We start from the raw sequence: 20,757 nt of genomic DNA, 5'->3' as shown, positions 1-20,757 counted from the left end.
TTTTTTGAAATGACCATCACATCATTAGTATTCTTTATACAGTATAGTATTATATAAATTAATACGCTCTGGAGTTAGACCGTCTACTCCCCCTCCCCACCTGAAAAGAACTCTGTTCCAACTGCCAGTTGCCTTATATTAACAAGCTCTGATGCTACTCCTTTGCTAAACTGGGCGTGGCCAGTGACTCATCTGGCCTATGGGCTGGGAGTTTAGACATTCTACTCCCCCAACCCCCACCTGAAAAGAAATGTGTACCAACTGCCAGTTTCCTTATGTTAACACACTCTGCAGTTGCCAGTTGCGTTAACACCTTCTACATAATTTTTCAAGATTTAAGTGTCAATGTATCAAGTCCAATCATAACTACTCATTAACTTTCATGCTTTAACTGTCAGTTTATCAAGCCTGATCACGCAGTTTCCCAACGAAGCACAGGTATCCAGCTACTAGTGTCTAATAAATCATTGGCCATTGCATAATGAAGGAAGGGAGCAAAAATTTTTCTTTTAAATGTTATTTATGGCCACAGGTTCCAAATAGAAAGTTGAAAATAAAATCTAAACTTTGGCATTTTATGTAATAAATATTATAGAAAACATTTTAAACTCCAACTTATTTGTTTAAAATCCAACTTATTCCTAGGTATTGCATTTTTATTATTATTATTATTATTATTATTATTATTATTATTTATTAGATTTGTATGCCGCCCCTCTCCGAAGACTCGGGGCGGCTCACAACAGCAATAAAAAACAGTATAATAATGAAACAAATCTAATAATAAAATTACATTAAAAACCCCCAACAATTAAAAACCATACAACACATTCATACCAAACATAAAATATAAAAAAGCCTGGGGGAGATGTCTTAGTTCCCCCATGCCTGGCAATATAGGTGGGTCTTGCGTAACTTGCGAAAGACGAGGGTGGGGGCCGTTCATTGCCTTTGGGGTCAGGATACTTGAAGAAGGATTGAGTGGGGCACGTCCTGTTTCTGAATTCTGCCCTTATCTGGGTTAGCACGGTTTTTCTAATTGTGACAAGATAATAACCGAGTAGTTTCAATCATCTTTATGCAACCTACTTAGATTTAGTGTATTGTGGAGTACACCCAAAGAATGGGTTAAGCTGGTAAATCCATGACAATGGGACAATGCAGCTTTCTTGAAACTTAGGGCTGACATGATAGGAGTGTTCCAACATTTGGGAGGCTGCCACAAAGAAGAGGGAGTCAAGCTATTCTCCAAAGAACCTGAAGGCAGGACACGAAGCAATGGGTGGAAACTAATCAAGCAAGCTAGAACTAAGGGGAAATTTCCTTAAAGTGAGGACAATTAACTAGTGGAACAGCTTGACTCCAGAAGTTAGGGTTGGGTGCAATAGGGTTGATATTCTTGGAGGCGTCTGTAATATGGCAAATGATTTAGCTTTACTAGATAAATGGTCAAAGCAATGGAAACTGCAGTTTAATGTTTCCAAATGTAAAATAATGCACTTGGGCAAAAGGAGTTCTCAATCTGAGTATTGTATTGGCAGTTCTGTGTTAGCAAAAACTTCAGAAGGATTTAGGGGTAGTGATTTCTGACAGTCTCAAAATGGGTGAACAGTGCGGTCAGGCGGTAGGGAAAGCAAGTAGGATGCTTGGCTGCATAGCTAGAGGTATAACAAGCAGGAAGAGGGAGATTGTGATCCCTCTGTATAGAGCGCTGTGAGACCCCATTTGGAATACTGTGTTCAGTTCTGGAGACCTCACTTATAAAAAGATATTGATCAAATTGAACGGGTCCAAAGATGGGCTCCAAAAATAGTGGAAGGTCTTAAGCAGGGGTCCCCAAACTTTTTACACAGGGGGCCAGTTCATGGTCCCTCAGACTGTTGGAAGGCTGGACTATAAAAAAAACTATGAAAAAAATCCCTATGCACACTGCACATACCTTATTTTAAAGTAAAAAACAAAGTGGGAACATACTATTTAGAGGGGGAGGGAAGTCTGAAATTCACAAAAGTTTATGTTTTGTTTTTAATTTTCTTTTGTTAACATCTGATTGGCTATACAAGGGTTTTTTGGTTTATAGAAAAATGTATAAAGAAAGAAAGAAGCACTTTGTAATAATGGTTAATACATTAGAAATATAATTGGTGTACTTTTTGAAGGAACATTAAGGAGGGAATTTAATTAAAAGAAAAGTATGTACCTGGATGACAACTTTTTTAAAAAAACATTTGCAACTTTTTTGATGGTTGATATTAGTTACTAACAAAATACCGCATTTTATTAGAAACATAGAAACATAGAAGTGTGATGGCAGAAAAAGACCTCATGGTCCATCTAGTCTGCCCTTATACTTTTTTCTGTATTTTATCTTAGGATGGATATATGTTTATCCCAGGCATGTTTAAATTCAGTTACTGTGGATTTATCTACCACGTCTGCTGGAAGTTTATTCCAAGGATCTACTACTCTTTTAGTAAAATAATATTTTCTCATGTTGCTTTTGATCTTTCCCCCAACTAACTTCAGATTGTGTCCCCTTGTTCTTGTGTTCACTTTCCTATTAAAAACACTTCCCTCCTGGACCTTATTTAACCCTTTAATATATTTAAATGTTTCGATCATGTCCCCCCTTTTCCTTCTGTCCTCCAGACTATACAGATTGAGTTCATTAAGTCTTTCCTGATACGTTTTATGCTTAAGACCTTCCACCATTCTTGTAGCCCGTCTTTGGACCCGTTCAATTTGATCCATATCTTTTTGTAGGTGAGGTCTCCAGAACTGAACACAGTATTCCAAATGTGGTCTCACCAGCGTTCTATACAGCAGTATCACAATCTCCCTCTTCCTGCTTGTTATACCTCTAGCTATGCAGCCAAGCATCCTACTTGCTTTCCCTACCGCCTGACTGCACTGTTCACCCATTTTGAGACTGTCAGAAATCACTACTATTCATGGAAAATTAGATGGTACACTGTATTGTTTGAATGTATGTTGAGAGAAAATTTAAAATAATTTACACCCCCCAAAAAATTCCTTCCCTTCTCTGCCCCTCCATTCATTTCATTCTTCCTTTCTTCCTTCCTTCCTTGTTCCCTCCATTTCTCCTTCCTTCCTTCCTTCCTTCCTTCCTTCCTTCCTTCCTTCCTTCCTTCATTTTCCCTCCATTTCTCATTCCTTCCTTCCTTCCCTCCCTCCTTTCTTCCTCTCCTTTTCTCTCTCTCTTGCTCTCTCTCTTTCTCACTATCTCTCTTGCTATCTCTCTTCCTCCCTCCCTTACTCTCTCCTTCTCTTTCTCCCCCTTCCTTCCTTCCCTCTCTCCTTCCTTCCTCTCCATTTCTCTTTCCCTTTTGTTTCTTTCTTTCTCCCCACTTCTCTCTCTGAAGTTCGCGGCGGAGTGCTCAGCCTCCCCACCCCCCCAGCTGCATGGCAGGCTGGCAGTAGAATGGGGAGCTCACGCACATAGGAGCGTGCGAACCTTCACTGGTGCAAGACTTCCCCACACTTTCTTTGTTGCTCCCCGCCCCAACTCCGATGCCCAGCTCCCCAGTGCAGCCTTGGAAAAGACTGCATGGAAGGTTGTTTTTATGGGCATGGCAGCACGCCTTACAGGGGACATTGCTGTGGTTCCCGGACACAGCCGGAGAAGCTGGGTGGGGCTCAGAGCCCATGGGGGTTTCTCCAGGCCGACAGACTCACCCGCGGGCCAGATAAATGGCCTCAGCGGGCCGCATCCGGCCCCCAGGCCGTAATTTGGGGACCGCTGGTCTTAAGCATAAAACATATCAGGAAAGACTTCATGAACTCAATCTCTCTGGAAGCCAAAAACGCCCTCCCAGAGCCTCTGCGCGAGCCAAAAATCAGCTGGCTGGTACACACATGCACATTGGAGCTGAGCTAGGGCAACGGCTCACGTTCCAGCAGATTTGGTCCCACATGCCACCTGTGGTATCCGTGCCATAGGTTCTCTATCACTGGTATAGTATATAAGCATGAAACGTTTGGCTGTTTAAATGCTATTGTGAGCTGCCCTCATAGGGAAAGTGGTTAGATGCCTATGTGTTTACCTGTAGGGAGTGTTTCTGGTTCTAATTATTAGAGGGATTAATCAATTCCCGAATCCCGAGCCATAATGGGTGTTACTATAAAGAATATCCTACGAAAATAGACTAACAATCCTGGACCTAGAAAGCCGAGAACTACGGCGCCTAAAACACGATTTGAGTATTGCCCACAAGATCATATGCTGCAACGTCCTACCGGTCAATGACTACTTCAGCTTCAACCGCAACAACACAAGAGCACGCAACAGATTCAAACTTAATACGAACCGCTCCAAACTTGACTGTAAAAAATATGATTTCAACAATCGAGTTATCGAAGCGAGGAGCTCATTGCCAGACTCAATTGTGTCAACCCCTAACCCCCAACATTTCTCCCTTAGACTCTCCACGATTGACCTCTCCAGGTTCCTAAGAGGCCAGTAAGGGGCGTACATAAGTGCACTGGAGTGCCTTTCATCCCCTGTCCAATTGTCTTTCCTTTCTTTCACCTATCATATATATTCTCTTCCTTTCATATATCCTCTCCTCTAAGTTCACTTTTACCCTTATATATATTACTAGATGTCTATTTTTCTTCCTATGTATTTGTGTATTGGACAAATGAATAAATAAATAAAATAAATAAATGCGTGGACTCTAGCTAGTACGTTAAACATCTGATAGCTATTGAAATAAAAGCTGGGTGCATTAGCTTTATTTGTATAGGATATTCAGATAAGCCCAATAAGACCAAAGGCTTTAATATTTTATGGTAAATGCTGGCAGTATAGCTGATAGCGGTCATTTATAAAATTAGACATAGGAAATACCTTACTGTCAATCTAGTATATGACGTAGGCTCAGTTCAAAAATGGAGAGGTTAGTTGTAGGTAGGGCTGTTTAAACGCTGTTGGTAATGGTGGTGATAGGACAAATGGGTACTAAGTGAGGGTGTGATGTGTGTCTTAGAAAAGTTAGCTGCCCTCATGGGGAAGGTGGTAGATAAGCTAAGTCTCTCTAGACTGGTGGGTACAGTGATACCTCGTCTTACGAACTTAATTGGTTCCAGGACGAGGTTTGTAAGGTGAAAAGTTTGTAAGATGAAAAAATGTTTCCCATAGGAATCAATGGAAAAGCGATTAATGCGTGCAAGCCCAAAATTCACCCCTTTTGCCAGCTGAAGCGCCCGTTTTTGCACTGCTGGGATTCCCCTGAAGCTCCGCTCCATGGGAAACCCCACCTCCCAACTTCCGTGTTTTTGTGATGTTGCAGGGGAATCGCAGCAGAGGAATCCCAACAGCTCAAAAATGGGTGCTTCGCTGGCAACAGAAGTCCGGAGGTGGGGTTTCCCAGCGAGGGGAGCCTCACCAAAATTGCAGCATCGCAAAAACACCGAAGTCCTTGAAACCCCACCTCTGGACTTCCATTGTCAGCAAAGCGCCAGTTTTTGTGCTGCTGGGATTCCCCTGCAGCATCGCAAAAACACGGAAGTCCGGAGGTGGTGTTTCCCATGGAGGGGAGCCTCAGGGGGATCCCAGCAGTGCAAAAATGGGTGCTTCGCTGGCAACAGAAGTCCGGAGGCGGGGCATCCCAGTGGTGGTGGCTTGGGTTTGTAAGGTGAAAATAGTTTGGAAGAAGAGGCAAAAAAATCTTAAACCCCGGGTTTGTATCTCGAAAAGTTTGTATGACGACGGGTTTGTAAGACGAGGTATCACTGTATATGTTTAATGAATATCTTTTCCCCCCTGCATTTATTGTTAGAAATATAGTGACTTATGTTTATATTGGGCTTAATGGTGGTGATAGGACAAATGGGTACTAAGTGTGGGTATGATGTGTGTTGTAGAAAAGTTGATGGACCAGCTAGACCAGTGAGGGCTAACTTTTTTTCCCTTGCATGCCGAAAGCAAGCGGCAACCCTCCAGAGTGCAGAGTCCGCACTTCCTGTTTGCCCGTTGGGTGTTTTTTTTCATTCTGGGGCTTCCCTGAAGGGCGAAACGGCCTTCCCCAAGGCTGAAAATGAAGCTGATATAGGGCAACCCTCTTGCGTGCCCTCTGATATAGCTCTGTGTGCCGTCTGTGGCATGCGTGTCATAGATTCTCCATCACGGGTCTAGGATAACTCAGTATGGCCAGCTCAGAGCAGAGGACCCCTCTCTCCCATTCTGGTAGGAACCCAATACTGGTTGTAAGTGTGGAAAACTAATCATGCCAATTTTTTTCAGTGCCGCTGTGACTTTTAAGTATAAACAATAATTACTGTATTTTTCGGAGTATAAACGCACCTTAGTTTTGGGGGAGGAAAAAATCTACCTGCCAGGTATTTATCTGTCTGGCATCCTTAGTCTGGTTAGCTTCAGCACATTATTTTATCCCCTGGTTAGGGCTGAAAAAAATCTTTGAAGGGAGCAGGAATGAAAACAAACCTGCATACAAATCTAATAAATAAGTAAGTAAGTAAGTAAGTAAGTAAGTAAGTAAGTAAGTAAGTAAGTAAGTAAGTAAGTAAGTAAGTAAGAGACTTAGGGCTGGAAAAAAACCTATTTTGGAGGGTGTAGGAATAAAATTTCCTGCAAGATGGGAAGATCTTTAGCAGGTCTTTAGGGCTGGAAAAAAAAAAGCTTAGAAAAAGCTACATTCGGAGTATACGACACCCCAAAATTTTCAGTCTCTTTTAGGGAGGAAAAAGGTGCGTTTTTATGCTCTGTGAAATATGGTAAGTGAATGATTGCAAGTAACCTATACAGTGTATAGTGGCACCTCTACTTATGAACTTAATTTGTTCGGTGACCAGGTCCTTAAGCAGAAAAGTTTGTAAGAAGAAGCAATTTTATTATTATTATTTATTATTTATTGGATTTGTATGCCACCCCTCTCCGCAGACTCGGGGCGGCTAATAACAATGATAAAAAACAACATGTAACAATCCAATTTAATAAAACAACTAAAAACCCTTATTATAAAAACCAAACATACACACAAACATACCATACATAACTTGTAATGGCCTAGGGGAAGGAATATCCTAACTCCCCCATGCCTGGTGACAAAGGTGGGTCTTCAGTAATTTGCAAAAGACAAGGAGGGTGGGGGACGTTCTAATCTCTGGGGGGAGTTGATTCCAGAGGGCCGGGGCTGCCACAGAGAAGGCTCTTCCCCTGGGGCCCGCCAAACGACATTGTTTGGTCAACGGGACCTGGAGAATTTTCCCCATAGGAATCAATGTAAAAGCAAATAATGCATGAGATTGGGGAAACCACAGGGAGGGTGGAGGCCCTGTTTCCTCCCAGGAGATTCCTTGAGAGGCACAACAGAGGCTTCTCCCTGCCTTTTCTGGCCCTGTTTCTTCCCAGGAGATTCCTAGAGAGGCCCCACGGAGATTACTCCCGGCCTTTTCCGGTCCTGTTTCCTCTCAGGAGATTCCTAGAGAGGCCCCACGGAGGCTTCTCCCCACCTTTTCTGGCCCTGTTTCCTCGCAGGAGATTCCTAGAGAGGCCCCACGGAGGCTTCTCCCCACCTTTTCTGGCCCTGTTTCCTCCGAGGAGATTCCTAGAGAGGCCCCACGGAGGCTTCTCCCTGCCTTTTCCGTTTACAGTTTCGGAGGCTCGGGTTTGTAAGTGGAAAATGGTTCTTGAGAAGAGGCAAAAAAATCTTGACATCCGGTTCTTATCTAGAAAAATTCGTAAGTAGAGGCGTTCTTAGGTAGAGGTACTACTGTATCTCGGTCCATCCTAATCTATAGGGTGGCCTTTGTGGGGAGCCCATCTTGTACTGCCCTTAAATATAAGCACATACCAAAATAAAAAAAATACTTCCCACGCAGATGTATGTATACATCCTCAGTTTTATTTCTGGGGTACCCCTCTCATTAGTTGTGGTTTCACACGACCACATTACTGGCAATAGAAATGAGGGTTCGGAGGTGGGGGTGGTTTGGTAAGGGAAAACAAGCAAGATAAGACGCCGATTAAGACGTTGGCATTAAACTGTAATGTGGGTTTGTTGTTCTTGGTTTTGGGCTTAGCCTTTTGTGTCATCCCAGCCAACCCAACTTCAAAGGAGACACCCAGCCTGGTTCAGAGCCTGTTGAGAAATTGCGGCTAACCACAGCAGCTGCGCTGCTGGGATCAAAGGTTTTGCAATCCTTAAACTCGGATTTAGCAAAGTTGAACTTGTCATCCAGCCAGGAAAGAAAACCAGAGATTTCAAAAATGAGAAAGGAAACAGATTTGGGCAGAAGACTAGAAACCTATCCTTGGTGGTGTTCTGCCGGGCTCTCTGATAGGAGCCTCCCAAAAATTCAAGGATGCAAATTTCAGACACACACACATGTTTGAAAATTCAAAACAATGTTCTCTATCACAAAAGTCAAAATAAACTAAACACTCTTTTTGTATTGCAAAGAGCACTCTTCCCAAAACAACCAGATAGTCTGTACAATGTCCCTTAAGCAGTCATTAAGTACTTAGCCAGCAGCTGTGAAGAAACTTCACAGCCCTTCTTCTTCCATCGAAGGGAGACACACACACACACGCTGCTCTGCTTTGGTTTCAAAGGCGTGAAAAAGCAACAAAATCCAGCACACAAGATTCCTGACGAAACTGCAACAGATATTCTTCCACAGTGGCCAAACCCAGCTGCTGCTATTTATAGCAGCAGCCCTAATTACTGGAGCCCCACCCAAACACAGGTGGCCTCCCTTATTTCCTGTAATATGTTGTTACTTGGTCTCTTCTACTCATAATTCTGCGCTTGCGTGGGTCCAACATGTCATCATCTGAAGGTATAGAAGATAAGGAAGATTGACTGCCTTGGCTGTGTGCCAAGCCCTCCTCTGCCGAGTCACTCCCACTTTCTTCTTCATCCGAGGAAACTAAACTCTGATCTGATTCTGTCGGCAATAACACAGGCCTGTGACATGTTGAATTTTCCCCTGTATCCACCTCCCCATTCCCTGGGGCAGGAGCTGGGCCAGAGCCAATCACAACAGGTGGGAATCTGCTGTTAGCCTTCTTTCAAGAGGATGGAGGTCCTATGATTGCCTCGGTGGCACAGTGGTTAGAGTGCAGTACTGTAAACTATTTCTGCTGATCATCGGCTGCCAGCAGTTTGGCAGATCGAATCTCACCAGGCTCAAGGTTGACTTCCATCCTTCCAAGGTCGGTAAAATGAGGACCCAGATTGTTGGGGGCAATATGCTTATTGTCTGTAAACCACTTAGAGAGTGCCTTAAAGCCCTGTGAAGTGGTATATAAGTCTAAATGCTATTGCTATTACTTTCCACCCTTAATGACCTTTGCAGCATTTCCATGGTTACGTGATCAAAATTTGGACTCTTGAAAACTGGCACGTACCGTATTCTTCGGAGTATAAGACGCACTTTTCTTTCCCCTAAGAGATGATGAAAATGTGGGTGCATCTTGTTCTGGTTTCTGGTAGAAAATTAGCAATTACAAATAACTCTTATTAAATGCATCATTTCATGAATAAAGAAACTCCATTTATTTCTCTGCTCTCCTGTAATTCAAACACATTCCATACAAGCATTAGGTCCTTATCTCTCTTAGCTGCATTCCTCACATTCCTTCTCCTGCTCCACTTAACAAGATTTATTTTCCTAACAGCATGACTTTAAAAAACAACAGAACTGACGATTAACAACACAGAATCCTTTTGCTTACTTTAACATGGCAAAAAGCACATCCATTTTCCCTTCGGCAACGTTGAAACTCCACCCTTCTTCTCCACTGACCCCCTGACGTGCCAAATACATCACTACAGTATTTAACCCATTCCTCTCCTTAATATCTTCTTCCAGACCTCTGTTCTCTACGTTTTTGGACCCTTCTGAATTTAGGGTTAACCCAGCGAGCGTCTGATTCTCCCTCGCTAGATCCTGAACTCATAGCCCCATCCTGTGGCTGGCCTCCCACCTGTTCTACTACCTGTAAACCCCACCCCCTCACTAATTCATAAACACTATCTGAATCCGAGTCCTCAATATCTTCATCATCCTCCCACTGATCAGTAGCATGTACAACACATCTTATACTCCGAATGTAGCTTTTCAAAGCTTTCCCCCCCAGCCCTAATGAGGTGCTAGCGATATTCCAAGCTTGCAGGCTTGTTTTCATTGCTACTCCCTCCAAAAAAGGTTTTTCAGCCCTAACAAGGTGCCAACATTTTTCTCTGCTTGCGGGATTTTTCCATTGCTACTCTTTCCAAATAAGTTTTTTTTCCAGCCCTAAGTCTTTGCAGGCTTGTTTTCATTGTTACCCCCTCCAAAGAAGATTTCCCCCCCCCAACCCTAACCAGTGGATAAAATAATGTGCTGAAGCTGACCAAGACTAAGGACACTAGCCAGATGAATACCTAGTAGGCAGATTTTTCCCATGTTCCTTCCCCAAAACTAAGTTACATCTTATACACTGGTGCCTCTACCTACGAAAGCCTCTACTTATGAACTTTTCTAGATACGAACTGGGTGTTCAAGGTTTTTTTTGTCTCTTCTCACGAACCATTTTCCACTTATCAACAAAGCAGGGAGAAGCCTCTGTGGGGCCTCTCTAAGAATCTCCTGGGAGGAAACAGGGCTGGAAAAGCCGGGGAGAAGCCTCCATGGGGCCTCTCTAGGAATATCCTGGGAGGAAACAGGGATGGAAAAGCCGGGGAGAAGCCTCTGTGGGGCCTCTCTAGGAATCTCCTAGGAGGAAACAGGGCCTCCACCCTCCCTGTGGTTTCCCCAATCGCAGGCATTATTTGATATTACATTGATTCCTATGGGAAAAATTGCTTCTTTTTACAAACTTTTCTACTTAAGAACCCGGTCACGGAACGAATTAAGTTTGTAAGTAGAGGTCCCACTGTACTCTGAATAATATGGTACTTTGGGGGGGGGGTTTGTCACATGATTCCCCTTTTGTGACCTTCTGACCAGCAAAGTCAACGGGGAAGCAGATTCACTTACCAATGGTGTTACTAATTTAATAACTGCAGTGATTCACCTAACGACTGCGGCAAGACTGGGGCCCAGGGGAAGAGCCTTCTCTGTGGCGGCCCCGGCCCTCTGGGACCAACTCCCCCCGGAGATTAGAATTGCCCCCACCCTCCTCGCCTTTCGTAAGCTCCTTAAAACCCACCTCTGCCGTCAGGCGTGGGGGAACTGAGATATTCTTTCCCCCTAGGCCTTTACAATTTATGCATGGTATGTTTGCTTGTAGGTGTGATTGGTTTTAAAATAAGGGTTTTTTAGTTGTTGTAGTATTGGATTTACATGCTGTTTTTATTATTGTTCTTAGCCGCCCCGAGTCTACGGAGAGGGGCGGCATACAAATCCAATAAATAAATAAAATAAATAAATAAATAAGAAAGGTCATAAAACGAGGCAAACCCCGCTTAATTGTTTCGCTTTGCAACAGAAATTTTGGTCAGAATTGCGGCAAAGTGTCGAAGTGCTGCTGTAATTTTGGCTATAGGAGAGCACCTTCTGATGCACCTTTTTGTTCTTGATGTGTTTCTTATTTCTCTCTCTCTTTCCTTCCTCCCCTTCTCCACCACCCAGCGGTGATCCTGCCAACCATTTGGGCCTATCTGCAAAAGCTTAATGCCGAACCGTACTACTTGGGCCTGGCTCTCTCTGCCTTTAGCTTTGCTGGATTAATCACAGGTCCCTTCTTTGGATACTGGTCCGACCGCACCCGTCGCACCAAGGGGAGCATCATGTTTGCCAACTTGTTTCAGATAGCAGGTGAGTGGACCCTACCGGGGGAAGGTTGGCACAGGTCGCCCTCACAAGATAAATTTGCCATCTTCTGTCCCTTCAGATCTCCAAGGTCCCTTTGTTGGGGTCTGGATGGGTGTCAACAGATTGAAACTCAACCTGGATAAGACGGAGTGGCTGTGGGTCCTGCCTCCCAGGGACAATTCCATCTGTCCGTCCATAACCCTGGGGGGGGGGGAATTACTGACCCCCTCAGAGAGGGTCCGCAACTTGGGCGTCGTCCTCGATCCACAGCTCACATTAGAGAAACATCTTTCAGCTGTGGCGAGGGGGGCGTTTGCCCAGGTTCGCCTGGTGCACCAGTTGCAGCCCTATCTGGATCGGGACTCACTGCTCACAGTCACTCATGCCCTCATCACCTCGAGGTTCGACTACTGTAATGCTCTCTACATGGGGCTACCTTTGAAAAGTGTTCGGAAACTTCAGATCGTGCAGATTGCAGCTGCGAGAGCTATCATGGGCTTTCCCAAATATGCCCATGTTACACCAACACTCTGCAGTCTGCATTGGTTGCCGATCAATTTCTGGTCACAATTCAAAGTGTTTGTTATGACCTATAAAGCCCTTCATGGCATCAGACCAGAATACCTCCGGGACCGCCTTCTGCTGCAGGAATCCCAGTGACCGGTTAGGTCCCACAGAGCTGGCCTTCTCCGGGTCCTGTCGACTAAACATTGTCGTTTGGCGGGACCCAGGAGAAGAGCCTTCTCTGTGGCAGCCCCGACCCTCTGGAACCAGCTCCCCCCGGATATTAGAACTGCCCCCACCCTCCTTGCCTTTCGTAAAGTTCTTAAGACCCATCTCTGCCGTCAGGCATGGGGGAACTGAGACATCTCCCCCGGGCCTATACAGTTTATACATGGTATGTTTGTGTGTGTGTTTGCTTTTAATAATGGGGGTTTTAGTGTTTTTTAAATTATTAGATTTGTTCTTACATTGTTCTTGTTATTGTTGTGAGCCGCCCCGAGTCTACGGAGAGGGGTGGCATACAAATCTAATAAATAATAATAATAATAATTTGTAAAGGCCTGCCTCTCCTCTCCGTTCAAGAAAGTAGAACTCTTGAAACAATTGGCATTTCAAAAGGAGCCTTTTATTGAAGGAAAGAGATAGCAAAACAAAGGCAGCAGGATCTGAGTATTGTTGTGGTTTGCCACACGGTTAATCACAGGTCCAGAATGGATTTGGCATTTGTTTACCAGGTCTGCGTGGCCTTACGGAAGGCCAATAGGGTGGGAACAGTACGGACATCTGGGGGGAGTTGATTCCAAAGAGCCGGGGCGGCAACAGAGAAGGCCCTCCCCGCAGTCCCGCCAGCCTGCATTGCTTGGTTGACGGGACCTGGAGGAGACCAACTCTGTGTGCTGTTTTAGGTCTCTGGGAGATATATGGCAAGAGACGGTCCCGTAAATAATCTGGTCCTGAACCATATAGGGCTTTATAGGTAATAACCAACACCTTGAATTGTGCCTGGAGAATAATAGGATACCAGTACAGCTCGTGGAGCATAGGTGTTATATGGGTATATGAAGGTACACCCAGGACGGCACGTGTGGCTGAATTCTGGACAATTTATAGTCTCTGAACACCCTTCAAGGGTAGCCCCATGTAGAGAGCATTGTAATTTATTTATTTATTTATTTATTTATTGGATTTGTATGCCGCCCCTCTCCGAAGACTCGGGGCGGCTAACACAATAACAAGACAGCATACAATAATAATCCAATACTAAAAACAAGTAAAAACCCATTGTTATAAAAACCAAACATACATACAGACATACCATGCATAAAATTGTAAGGGCCTAGGGGGAAAGAGTATCTCAATTCCCCCATGCCTGGCGGCAGAGGTGGGTTTTAAGTAGCTTACGAAAGGCAAGGAGGGTGGGGGCAATTCTAATCTCTGAGGGGAGTTGGTTCCAGAGGACCGGGGCCGCCACAGAGAAGGCTCTTCCCCTGGGTCCCGCCAAGCGGCATTGTTTAGTTGACAGGACCCGGAGAAGGCCCACTCTGTGGGACCTAACTGGTCGCTGGGATTCGTGCGGCAGAAGGCGGTCCCTGAGATAACCTGGTCCAGTTCCATGAAGGGCTTTATAGGTCATAACCAACACTTTGAATTGTGACCGGAAACTGATCGGCAACCAATGCAGACTGCAGAGTGTTGGTGTAACATGGGCATATTTGGGAAAGCCCATGATTGCAGCTGCATTCTGCACGATCTGGTAATAATCAATATGGGAAGTGACGAGGGCCGGAGATTGTTCCACTGGTCCATTGTTCCAACGGAAATTTTATTCCAATAGTGAGTACGTCCAGTAATGGGCAGCCAAAATTTTTTACTGCCACACTGTGGGCGTGGCTTATTTTGTGGGTGTGGCTTGATGGTCATGTGACTGGGTAGGACTGGCTTGCCGGCTATGTGACCAGGTGGGAGTGGCTTGAATGATCATCATCGTTCAAGTGAACTGTGAAGTCCTCGACTTACAACCTCACCAGTGTCGCTTACTGCAGTGACAATTTGCTTCGCATTTCCCGCGCTCTTCTTCTTGGGTTGCCCCCAGGAAGGCGAACGGTTGCCGATCAGCAGTTGAGAAAAGATGGGGGTGGGAATGGGCCCCCTGCAACTCCTGCCGGTGCTGGTCTCCCTGCCGTTTTCCGAGGAAGAGGAGGAGGATGGGAGGGGGGGATAGTCATCTGGAGCTTCATTTCTGCATGTGGAACTGCTCTCCACCCCGTCCTGCCTGCTGCCCTCCCCTGAGTACGTCACTCCGTCCAGGTTTAGGAGAGACATCTACCCATACTTCACTTGTTCCCCTGAAAATAGTGAGAGAGCTGTTCCACAGGGCAGCCTCACTCCAGCTGGGTTCTCAATCTTGTGACGTAGGGCTGAGCTCCACCAAGCCATACTTCTTTCCGTCTTTCTTACCGTTGTCTTTGTCTTTAGGAAACTTCATGTACTTCGTTGGTGGCTCCAAATGGATGCTTCTCAGCAGCCGACTAGTAGCAGGTAAGGACAGGGGAGGATCACCTTCCGGAGTCTAACTCAACTCAACCCAACCCAACTCAACTAATTGAGCTTTGAGGTCCAAATTATCTTATCTTATCTTATCTTATATTAATCTTATTTTATCTTAGCTTTATCTTATCTTTATCTTTATCCTTATCTTCTCTTATCTTTATCTTATCATCTAATCTTTATCTTATCTTTATCTTATTTTATCTTATCTTTATCTTATCTTATCATCTAATCTTTATCTTATCTTTATCTTATCTTTATCTTATCTTTATCTTATCTTTATCTTATCTTTATCTTATCTTTATCTTATCTTTATCTTATCTTATATTAATCTTATTTTATCTTATCTTTATCTTATCTTTATCTTATCTTATCTTATCTTACTTTACCTTACCTTACCTTACCATACCTTACCTTACCTTACCTTATTGTATTTTATTTGTACCGGGTTTTGTGTTGTGAGCCGCTCCGAGTCTCCAGAGAGGGGCGGCATACAAATCTAATAAATAATAATAATAATAATAATAATAATAATAATAATAATAATACACCGAATGTAGCCCCACCCAGCCGCCTCCACTCTTTGGCTTCTACCTCTCAGCAATTTGCCTCTTTGCAGCAAACATCAGCTGATTCAGGCTGCAGGCAGGTGGCAATAAGCTGTGGCAGCGATGGCGAACCTATGCCACGCATGCTACGGGTGGTACGCGGAGCCATATATGCTGCCACACGAGCCATTATCCGAGCTCAGCTCCAGCACGCTGTTTTCCAAGCCCCAAGTCTTTCCAGGGTTTTTTTCCATTGCTCTCCTTGCTCCAAATGTTTATTTCCAGGTGCTAATTGAAACATAGAAGATTGACGGCAGGAAAAGACCTCATGGTCCATCTAGTCTAATGATGTTCCCAGTTCTTACTGGCTTGCAAGCTCTTTCATTGTTACTTTCTCCGAATATTTTTTTTTAAAGCCCTAACCAGGGGATAAAATAATGTCCTGGCTAAGGACGCTAGCCAGATGAATACCTGGTAAGTGTTCTGTCGGGCTCTCTGGTACAATCCTCCCAAAAATTCACAGGTACAAATTTCAGACACACACACGTTTGAAAATTCAAAACAATGTTCTTTATAATGAAAATTCACTTAAACCAAGCCCTCTTTTGGTATAGCAAAGAGCCCTCGTCTCCAAACAAACTGGTAATTTGTACAAGTCCCTTATCAGTTCTGTGATACTTAGCTTGCAGCTGTGAGGCAATTCACAGTCCTTCTTCTTTCACAAAGTGAAACACACTTTGCTCTGGTTTAGTTTCAAAGCGGGGGAAAATCAGCACACAAAAAGTCAAAGGCAGTAAAGCAGTCATGAAACAGAACGATCAGATAATCCTCCACAATGGCCAAACCCACAGGCTGCTATTTATAGCAGCCTCACTAACGACCACAGCCCCACCCAACCACAGGTGGCCTCATTTTCTTTGATAATAATCTCTCAGTTGTTGTTTCCTATGCATCGCTCTCCGCATGCGTGGCTGTATCGTTAACTCTTGTTCTGAATCCAAGGAGGAGCTAGATAATTGACCTCCTTCTGAGCTGTCTGCCCCACTCTCCTCCTCCCTGTCACTCATGTCTTCTTGGTCAGTGGAGCCTTCATCATCAGATTCCACCGGGGGCAAAACAGGCCTGCAGCATGTGGATGTCTCTCCCACATCCATAGTCCTTGGGGCAGGAGCTGGGCCAGAGCTAACCACAACAGTAAGCAGATTCTTTTCCCTATTTTCCTCCCCCAAAACTAAGGTGCATCTTATACTCCGACAAATACGGTACACATGAGCCACCTATAAATCCATATTTCAAATGCTCCTTGTCTCTTCAAGTGGCTTTCTGCCAGAGAACAACTCTGCACTCCGTAGAGCAGGATAGAAAAAGATGTACAATCTGACACACCTGATTGTCAGTCTTCAGTGTCAAGGTTTCAGACAACAGGGGGGGCGAAAGTGGATAAGGTGCTTAGGGTGGGTGGAGGAGGGAAGAGGTGCTCAGTTTGCCATTTCTTTCCTGTTTTCAACGGGCTTTTCCGCCTCCCCCACTACAGGTGCGGGAACTGGAGCAGGCGCCTCCATCTTCGGCTACCTCACCCGTTCGACCACTTCGCAGGAGAGGTCCAAGGTCTTTGCGGCCGTCATGGCATGCCGCCAGGTTGGGCTGCTTATTGGTAAGGACTCTAGTTTTGGCAAACCCTCCCCGACAAGAACTTGCTTTCTCTTTCGGCAGTGATGGGCCGACAGTGGCCACCGTGCACGGTGCGCTCTGAGCGCAGCAACCGAAATCTAGCGTGAATGTCCTGGCGCAACTGAGATTTGGGCAAAAATTGCCAGCATCTTGCCGGTTGCATGTGTGCATGGTTCCAGACTTACTGGAGCCACGCGCTTGGGCGTACAAGACCTACTGGAGCCGTGCACCTGGGCACATGAGATCTACCGGAGCCATGCACCTGGGTGCACGAGACTTACCAGAGCCACACACCTCGATGCATGAGATCTACCGGAGCCGCGCACCTGGGCGCATGAGATCTACCGGAGCCATGCACCTGGGCGCATGAGATCTACCGGAGCCACGCACCTCGATGCATGAGATCTACCGGAGCCCTGCACCTGGGCACACGAGACTTACCAGAGCCACACACCTAGGCGCACGAGACCTGAATGCTAAGGGCATGAATGCTGCTGTGATGGGTGCCTAAAATTACTGAAGTGCACAACATTGACATAGTCAGTGCTGCCCGAGAATTTCTTGACCGTTTTTAGATTGAAGGCGAGGCTTTTCTCTACTGTATAGTGATGGGAGATGAAACTTCCATTCCATTCCATTCCATTCTATTCTATTCTATTCTATTCCTGATTCTATTCTATTCTAATCCTTATTCTATTCTGTTCTATTCTATTCCTTATTCTATTCTATTCCTTATTCTATTCTATTCTATTCCTTATTCCATTCTATTCTATTCCTTAGTCTATTCTATTTTATTCCATCCCATCCCATCCTAATATCCTATCCTATCCTATCCTAATATCCTATCCTTTCCTATCCTAATATTCTATTTTATTCTCTCCTCTCCTCTCCTCTCCTGTCCTAATATTCTATCCTTTCCTATCCTATCCTAATATTCTATTGTATTCTATCCTCTCCTCTCCTCTTTTATCCTATCCTATCCTAATATTCTATCTTATCCTATCCTATCCTAATATCCTATCCTATCCTATCCTATCCTATTCTATTGAGTCATTTTCTTGTAGCTGCCATTCTATAGGGAAAGGAAGATTGATCAATTGATCGATTGATTGATTAAATTTCTGTATAGCAACTCTGGGTGGTGTGGAGGTTGAAGGAAGATCCCTGCAGAAGATGCTGTTGTCCTGGCAGGTAACCTGCAGGGCCTTATTCACACCCTTGTTCTGTCCCATTTGCTTCCAGGCCCAGCTTGTAATCTTTTCCTGCGCCTCTGCAATTTCCACCTGGGGCCCTTCGTGGTCAATAAGTTTACATCCCCTGGGGTAAGTCACAGGAATTTGTTCTTTCTGGGAGCATTGTTTATTTATTCAAGGTACCATATTTTTCGGAATATAAGACGCACCTTAGTTTTAGGGGAGTAAAATAAGGAAAAAAAGGTCTCTGGCTCCGAGGGATTTGCCAAACAGCAAACAGATGATGTGCATTGTTTGCTGTGTATTTATGTGCATGTGTGCTGACCCATAGAAATAACAAAGAATTGGAGAAATGTACATTATGGCAGTATATTAATGCCAGAAAGTTTTCTTAAACGTAATCACACTAACGCCACCCAATTATTTAAATAGAAGTACTGCAAACATGACAAAGTTAGGGTTTAACTCATTTGCCTTTTCTTAATACTAATATTTAATACTAAAACAGTGATACCTCATCTTACAAACCCCTCGTCATATGAACCTTTCGAGATACGAACCCGGGGTTTAAGGTTTTTTGTGCTTCTTATTCCAAACTATTTTCAGCTTACAAACCCAAGCTGCCACTGCTGGGATGCCCCACCTCTGGACTTCCGTTGCCAGCAAAGCGCCCATTTTTATGCTGCTGGGATTCCCCTGCTGGGTTTCCCCTGCAGCATCGCAAAAACACGGAAGTCTGGAGGTAGGGTTTCCCATGGAAGGGAGCCTCAGGGGAATCCCAGCAGTGCAAAAACGGGTGCTTCGGCTGGCAAAAGGGGTGAGCTTTGGGCTTGCATGCATTAATCGCTTTTCCATTGATTCCTATGGGAAACATTGTTTCATCTTACAAACATTTCACCTTACGAACCTCATCCCGGAACCAACTAAGTTCGTAAGACAAGGTATCACTATACTTAATACTAAAATAGGACATTTCAGATTATACTTGTACAGATGCTGTCAAATTTGATGTGGCTTTCTGTAAGTATACATTATTCTCTGCTAGGATACATTATTCACTCCATTCTGTGTTACGCAAAAGTGCTTTCTGTTTTTCTGTTCTCCGCTCTTGACTCCTGTCGACAGCTCTTCATGTGTCTGGTGTGGATTCTGCTGCAGTTGATTGTGATGACGATGTACTACGACATACAGACCCCGACTCCCACGGCAAGGATCGTATCCGCGGATGCCTTGGAAGAGGAACAGAAGCCGCTTATAGAGCACGAGGGCGGCCAAGGAGAGGCCACGGGCGGGAGCTGCTACGGTAGCACTCCCGTGGCACTTCCGCAACCTTCGCTTGGCGATGAATGCAGATATGTGCCCAATGGACACTTGGCAGACGAGGAGTCGACGGAAGAAAACATCAACCCCTTCCGTCAATTTAGCTCTGTCAAAGGTGAATAATAATAATAATAATAATAATAATAATAATAATAATAATTTATTAGATTTGTATGCCGCCCTTCTTCAAAGACTCGGGGCAGCTCACAGCAACGATAAACAATGTACAACAAATCCAATAATTATAACTATGGCTAAAACCCCCTACCATTAAAAAAGAGACAATGCTACTCAATCAAACCATATATAAATCTTACTAGCCATAGGGATACGTCAATTACACCATGCCTGGCAACATAGATGGGTTTTCAGAGTCTTGCAGAAGGCGAGGAGGGTGGTGACAGTCCGAATCTCCGGGGGGAGTTGATTCCAGAGGGCCGGGGCCGCCACAGAGAAGGCTCTTCCCCTGGGTCCCGCCAGATGACATTGTTTAGTCGACGGGACCCGGAAAAGGCCAACTCCGTGGGACCTAATCGGCCGCTGGGATTCGTGCGGCAGAAGGCGGTCCCGTAGGTATTCTAGTCCAATGACATGTAGGGCTTTATAGGTCATTACCAACACTATATCAGGGAATTTCAAAACACTCTGGAATTGGAAGGGACCCTGTAGGTCATCTAGTCAAACCCCTGGCTGTTGCAGGAGACCCAAACCACCCCAGATAAATGGCAGCCCAATCTCCTCTTGAACGTATCTAGTGTTGGAGCCTTCACAACCTCCGCAGGCAGGGCGTTCCACTGGTTGATCGCGCTCACCGTCAGAAAGTTCTTCCTTATTTCCAGGTTGAATTTCCAGCTTTGTCTCTGTCTTAAGTACAGGATAATTACAATGCTTAGCATCGCTCGGAAAAAAATAACTTTAAATCTCCGGGTGGGGCAAGATTAAATTTTATAATAGTGACTGATTCATAAAGATAGTCCAATCTGGTCACCGAACATCTTGCCAAGTGTCAGGGCAGCCCTGGTAAATGATTCCTTTGGTTCCAGAGACAATGAACGCTTCAGGAAATAAAGGGATTTTAAGCTTTATTATTAACTTAAGTAAAGAGGGAATCCAGAGCATGATACAGAATCCAGAGGGTTAAAAGCATACATCACCAAGAAAGGGTGGTACCCAAATGTCTTATAAGTTGC

At 44.6% G+C, this 20,757-nt stretch overlaps 1 protein-coding gene across 1 annotated transcript in view; it reads left to right on the top strand.

The window, feature by feature from the left end:
• The window catches only part of LOC139168224 (major facilitator superfamily domain-containing protein 8-like), a 47,013-nt gene that overhangs the window by 6,891 nt on the left and 19,365 nt on the right, over positions 1-20,757 (top strand). Inside the window, exons 2-6 of the mRNA XM_070753738.1 lie at positions 11,602-11,787; positions 14,764-14,826; positions 16,918-17,037; positions 18,297-18,376; positions 19,373-19,682. Coding sequence (XP_070609839.1) covers positions 11,602-11,787; positions 14,764-14,826; positions 16,918-17,037; positions 18,297-18,376; positions 19,373-19,682 — 759 coding nt within the window. The remainder of the gene's footprint in view (positions 1-11,601; positions 11,788-14,763; positions 14,827-16,917; positions 17,038-18,296; positions 18,377-19,372; positions 19,683-20,757) is intronic.

This window comes from Erythrolamprus reginae, chromosome 5 (assembly GCF_031021105.1).
Source record: "Erythrolamprus reginae isolate rEryReg1 chromosome 5, rEryReg1.hap1, whole genome shotgun sequence".
Classification (NCBI taxonomy): Eukaryota; Metazoa; Chordata; class Lepidosauria; order Squamata; family Dipsadidae; genus Erythrolamprus; species Erythrolamprus reginae.
This window is presented reverse-complemented; position numbering and strand designations above follow the sequence as displayed.